This window comes from Hyposmocoma kahamanoa, unplaced genomic scaffold (assembly GCF_003589595.1).
Source record: "Hyposmocoma kahamanoa isolate Upper Pololo Valley unplaced genomic scaffold, ASM358959v1 98972, whole genome shotgun sequence".
Taxonomy (NCBI): domain Eukaryota; kingdom Metazoa; phylum Arthropoda; class Insecta; order Lepidoptera; family Cosmopterigidae; genus Hyposmocoma; species Hyposmocoma kahamanoa.
This window is the reverse complement of record NW_020655740.1, coordinates 335,288-341,743: the sequence shown is the minus strand read 5'-3', so window position 1 is coordinate 341,743 and position 6,456 is coordinate 335,288. Positions and strand designations below refer to the sequence as shown.

The window sequence follows — 6,456 nt, the reverse complement described above, 5'->3', positions numbered from 1 at the left end:
CGCATTTCGTAGTTGGTTCGACCTCCTCCTGTGGGTTTAGGTTAGGTGAGTATATGCAATTAAATATTCTGCTCAAAGTTTTAATAAACATATTTTATAACACTTAAAGCTATACAAAAACAATTATAGTTTGCGATTGTACATTTAATGGAATAAAAAAAATCTTATCAACATAGTGTATGGCGCTTTAACTATTCGTAAAACGAAATGTTGTGTTATATTATGTAATACATTATACTGGTAGTACTTACACCATTTGTTCATTATGTCACTTAATCATTATATCTAATATTTGTTATATTGAAGGTTCATTATACACAATGAAATTATGCCTTTTGTTGTTATACTTTTTGTTGATTATATACAGTGAGTTATTATATCCTTAAAAATTATATCAAATGTTATTATACCAAGTGAAAATAGATTATTTGTTGTTATATCTTCGATTACACACCCATATCTTATATTAAAATTTGAAACAAGAAAATATTGATGGTTTATCAGAAATTAATAAAACAAGCCCCTTCAAATTTTAATTCTAGACGTAAATTACTTTGGTGGTTGTTAGCTTGTGGTGTTTATGTTTAAAAAATTATTTGGAAAATAAATCTCAAAATAAAAATTATGAGGTGTATTTTGAGCGGGCAAGTCTTTTTTTGAATTTTTGCAAAAAAAGATAAAGTGGGTCCGTCGCTATGTTATATCCAACGAACATCACAAATGATCACAATAGCACAAAGCTAAAGGTTAGTTGTTTACGGCAAGGTAACAATTTTGATCTCGTTTCAGGACATAGACGAAGAGGTGGCGGAGTTTTTCAACTCCAGGGAGGAGAATGACGTCGAACAGGAACTAGTGTACCTCTTGAGAGCCATGCGTAACTCACCACGTCCACGTCCTGCCCCAACATGGTATGCGGTGCCAGCACCAGGACCTTCGGGTAGCGGAGCGCAAGCGCCGCCAAATCCTCAAGCGCCGCCGCATCCAATTTGGAGACCTTATGCTCTGGATGGACACTTCCGAGGTGTTAGACCACGCAACAATCCAGCCGACGTCCAGGCCCTGCCTTACGAGTACGGGCATCTAAGGATATGCAACGGCTGCGCCGTGGCTGCTAAATCGAAGACTCCGGAGCTGATCGACATTAACGGTGCGTCACCAGAGTTGTCTGCGCCATTCATTCCGGATTGGCTGTTCAGGGAGTCCGACGAAGATGAGGGGTGAGTTCAATATTTATATCATTTACCTTCTGCCTTGCTTATTGACAGGTAGTGAACTGCAACTTGAAGCGATTGTGCGCACAGCGAATTTTGTTAAAATATGTCAGCCCTACTTGAATGGGCTTGAATTTATTTTATAAAATTGTACATTTTCTGATAAATGCTGTAGCGAGAAGCAGTGTTAACAATTGCATTACATGTCATGGTTCCTTTTTATGTGGGCAAACGAATGTAGTTCTATTCGTTGGATGCAAACGATCCTGATCTGTAATTATAAAGTGCTCTTACTTAATTATTTATCAAAAATATCACACTTAATCATCTATGTTATTGGCAATATCATGAATTGAAGTACTCAAATCGAATCTGCGAAGATTGCCAAATCAACGTGAGCAGATTAATGGCAGTATATTTTTGATGCCCGCTTGGCATTGGTTACCATAATCTAAGGATGTGAATGATGAAAAATATTCCTCCGAGCATGGCAATTGAAGTGTCATTGTAATGTAGACTGTGCTTTTTACAGCGCTCTATGGTCTGGGCAATTCTTTCCACAAAGAAGTACGCACAGGCTAAATTGTTTTATCTGTAGCTTTCTAGTTGTAAAATACATAATAACTTTCTTTCATTAAATACCTATAATTGTAATGATTGTGTTATTTGTCCAATCATTAACTAATCCAATAATCGCAACATTTTGATATTATAATGCTTGCTATTCAATTGTGAGGTCTACAATCCGAGTCCCGGTGGCGGTATGTAGCTACGACTTCGGTTTCTAAGTTACGCACATTTTTTAATGTTAAATATCAATATCGCTAACAGCGAATAGTAATGAAGCCTGCACAACTCTTGGATAACGTGTCAAAACCCCAAACAGGAATGGGGTCTCAGTGGCGGCCTAAACCTTCTTTTTAGAGGAGACGCGAGATAATGCGAGATAGCGCAGACATTGAGAGGGAATGTAGAGCATCAGCAATGAGACCTAATATTCAGTCGATGTACAGCGCTGGTAAAAGTGATTTTATTTAAAGCTGCACATCGCTGTACGCCTGTAGTTTATGGTGTAGTTACTAAATGCGTGTACAGTACAACGACGCGTACTGTAGTGCGTCCGGGATGTTCGCGGATGCGAAGGTTGACGTGCGCAAGCGCTGTGCCGCGACAATGCGTGAGGTGCGCGCCGGCTGCCACATACTCTTGACAGTTGTTGCGCACAGATGGGACAGTGGACTGCTAAGGCACTGATCCTCTCTTCATTTAAGTTTACGTACTGTAACAGGGACGTAGCTTGGGTTTGCGTGAGGCACTTTTTAAAAATAAAACAACTATAGCCATTAATAAATATTTATTTCGTATTTCCAGTCGAAACCTGTTCTAGAACAACCAAGATTTTCTTCTTTTCCATCCTATTTTTTTTATACAATTCTTAACACAACCTACATTCATTCAGCCACTATTTCTAATCATACTGCCCAGTCTACAGTATTAACATAGAGATTTGAGTTTTTGCTGAAATACTAACATTTTTATGGATCTTCTTGTAGTCCGGAAGAAATGCATTTTATTTTATTTTATTTTTATTTAATGCTCATGAAATGGATTAATAACACGCTTTCCTTTAAGAGTCGATACTCACAGCTCGAATTTAAACTTTTCAGAATAAATTTTTAACAAATTAAAGCCGTTTGAAAAATGTACATCGTATACTATACGTACTTTAATCGTATACTATAAAGTACCTATTGAATACAGAGGTTTTTTTTGTAAAATTTCGAGGTAAATTTGTGTTTTTTTTCTAACGTGAACATTTTTAGGAATCGTGTTTTCCCACCGCATAGAAATCAGTGTATATCCTTAATTTTTAACCGACTTCAAAAAAGGAGGAGGTTCTCAATTCGACTGTATGTTCTTTTTTTTTGTATGTTACGCGATAACTCCGATATTTGTGAACCGATTTTCATGATTCTTTTTTGTTGGAAAGGGGGTACTTCCATAGTGGTCCCATTTCATTTTGAAGAAAATCATCCATCTTGAAGGGTGGCTGTTCGCGCATGAAGATTCATTTTTATAAATAGCGCCTAACTTTAATTTAGGAGCAATTACTTTAATGGTTGATTTTGCTATTTCTCCAATTCAAGGCGTTTTTCTCTCAATATACTTTGAGTACCTAGTGAGAACCTATTTTTATTATCTCCAGTGTCAAGTCCTGTATAGTGGCGAAGTAGGGGATATTTCAATAAAACTTAGCAAATAGACGTAGTTCTACGTACTTTTAAGGTCGGTTTTTTTAGTACTCTGATTTATACTATATATTTTTTCCAAAGTGATTGGTTCAACACTCTCACTGTTACGCGGAGTCAACCAAAGCCATTTGCGGTCGCACTAACTCTTAAGTGAATTATCAAGTCTTCCGAGAAATTCCTGTATTGTTTTGCGTCTTGCCGTTTTGTAGAATTTGGCAGTGTCTGCGGGCTTCTTTCAGTTTTATTTTGTGCAAGTTGTTACTTGGCTCCTTATATCTCCGGTAGTTAGCCTTTTTAATCCCCGATTCCAAAAGGGGAGTTACAAGTTTGGAGTCTTTCCTTGTGGTATCTGTGCGCTTGTATGTTTCTCTGAGGCATCGTATATAAGTAGCTCCCGAACGGATGGGCTGACATCATAGCGTTTTTTCTTATTTAAGACAAACTTAATCAGGATGTTTCAGCTATTTAAAGATCAATGGCTCTTTTCTCACTTAGTAATAAGCAGATATACACACCATATTTGTGTTGCAAAAACGAGCGATTCGTTCAATGTTAGGTACATTGAACGAATCGCCGTGTGTGGACGTGCGTTGTCATGCATTAGTTGAAATGAATCACCCAACTGGCCTCGCAAAGGGATGATAACATCTGAAACAATCCTCTCTGCGTAAACTTGAGCATTGAGGTTACCCCTGATCCAAATGAGATCGGTTCTTCCGCCGATCCAAATACCGGCCCATATCATTATTGTTCCCCCACCATATGGATGAACTTCCTGACAATATCTCAAACGTTCATGACGTCCAGATGTTCTCCATACTCGAGTACGTCTCGTATCCAGTCTCATACCGAAACGGGATTCATCCGAAAAGCACACATAGCGCCAGTCTCTTCCTCCCAGTTTCTGCGTTCGCGAGCCCATCGTAAACGGGTCCTGCGATTGCAGGGTGCAATAGGTGGAACTCTGAGCGGCCTTCGGGATCGCAGACCCACTTCATGTAAACGATTTCGGATTGTTTGATCGCTTATTAGCAAGCCTGAGGCCACGCTATACTAACGTTTTGACAAAATCATTACAATATCTGCATCGGAACCGAAACAATTTACATTATTATGGAGAGACGACATCATTTAACCCGAGAAGTGATGATGCGAGCCGTCGGAATGTTGAAAGGTGGTTCCAGGCAACGTGCTGTGGCTTTCACTCTTAACACTACACAGAGCGTCATAAGTCGCCTCTGGACGCGCTATCGCATGACGGGCAGCGTGGCCTAGCGACATGGAGGACGATCTCGCATCACGACTCGCAGACAGGACCGGTATATCCAAAATACTGCTCGACGGAATCGTACCATGACCGCCATGATGTTGGTTTCGTCGTTTGTAACACTTTTCAGATCTGTGGGCAGATGTTCGTAGAATCAGGGAATAATATAGTATATATAATATGTAAGTGTAGGAATGTAAGTCATGGAAATAATATTTTCTCAAACATGCTCGGAAATGTTTGCATTACTTTCAAAAAATATACACGGAAAGTTTATCATATATGGATCGTGAAACTTCTTCCTGGCCAAGGCCTGCAAAGTATGGAAATCCATTACTGTCCACTTCTCTAATTTTTTTTTGATGATAAAAGGAGGAAAAAACTAAAGAATACCAAAACACTTTAATTTAAATGTTACCGACATTTTCTTTTTTTTTACGTACGCGTTACAGGTAGGTATTTTTAATTCATGCAACTATGAACACTTTTTTCTTTTGCCTGTTTACACAGTTCATTGTTGGAAATTTGGTGTACCCTGGAAATCCGATGACATTACAATGATATGGTATCTTGCATCTGGAATCTGGACAGTCTTCAGAGTACCGAACTCCTCAACTACTTGCAGTAGAACTGTGTTCTTTTTCCTATATCTATGAATCGTTGTTACCTTATAGATGGTGATTTTTTGGATTAAACTGTTTCGTATCGGGTCTTTACGTTTAGTGTAGTGTCGCGAGGGCTGTAATACTTTGTCTAGACTCAGTACGGTGACTCACAATATTGAATATTAATTTGCTGCATTGACATGTTCTAGTTCTAGATTTATCTTGCTATAACGAGATGTTCTGGTTTTATGTTATATTTTGTTGGTGTGGTAAATTGAATTACGACATTTTATTAGTATTTTTAAGCTAGTTAGCTACCAACATCAGAACATTAAACAACATTGACATATTTAACATTGCTTTGTTTTTACATTTTTTATTTACAATTAGAAGAATTTTGTACACTGTTTAACAAAGATTCTTTAATTCCGCTAACTACTCCAAAAACACCCTCGTGACATCGGTTATCTGGTTGCAATCATGAGGTAACATCCGGTAGGACAGAGTCGCTGTTCTGCCCTTACAGGCACCGTTTTTTGATTATGTGCACCGTTTCTTCTTCTTCATCTTATTTTGTTCTTCCCAATGAAGATATAATACCGATTGGAAGTTGTTCAACAATCTGATGGGGCATCAACGTTAACGCAATACGAAAAAATCTGTTCCAGTTCTGGTGTCTAGTTTGGAATTTTTGGAAATTTCATCATCAAACCGACTGTAATTTTACTTGTATTGTTATTGTGTACGTTTACCAACAATGCAGGTGCTATGCATACACGTAATTATAAGTGTGCATACCTCTATAAAATGTTTGTTTTGCCCTAATGCATATTATTATTATATATCCGATTGCGATACAATTTTCGTGAGTCGACATGACCACACCCGCAAAACTTTCTGAATTCTTAGTCGCAGTGTAGTGTAGTCCTCTGAGCCGGAGCTTGTAGCTGTTAAAGTACCTTGTTTATTGCTCGACGTTGCGTTGGCATTTGTGACTTTACTTCCGAACGTTCAAACCAATACTATCTCTATATACAAAAAAAGACAAATTTCGGGAAATGGCAGTAAAATGTGTGTGTGTGTGTGTGTGTGTGTGTGTGTGTGTGTGTGTGTGTGTG

General features: G+C 38.2%; 1 protein-coding gene across 2 annotated transcripts in view; it reads left to right on the top strand.

Moving 5' to 3' along the window:
• The window catches only part of LOC113238951, a 41,518-nt gene that overhangs the window by 6,674 nt on the left and 28,388 nt on the right, over nucleotides 1-6,456 (top strand). For both annotated transcript variants that reach the window (XM_026475810.1, XM_026475809.1), the window contains exon 3: nucleotides 790-1,220. In XM_026475810.1, coding sequence (XP_026331595.1) covers nucleotides 790-1,220 — 431 coding nt within the window. The remainder of the gene's footprint in view (nucleotides 1-789; nucleotides 1,221-6,456) is intronic.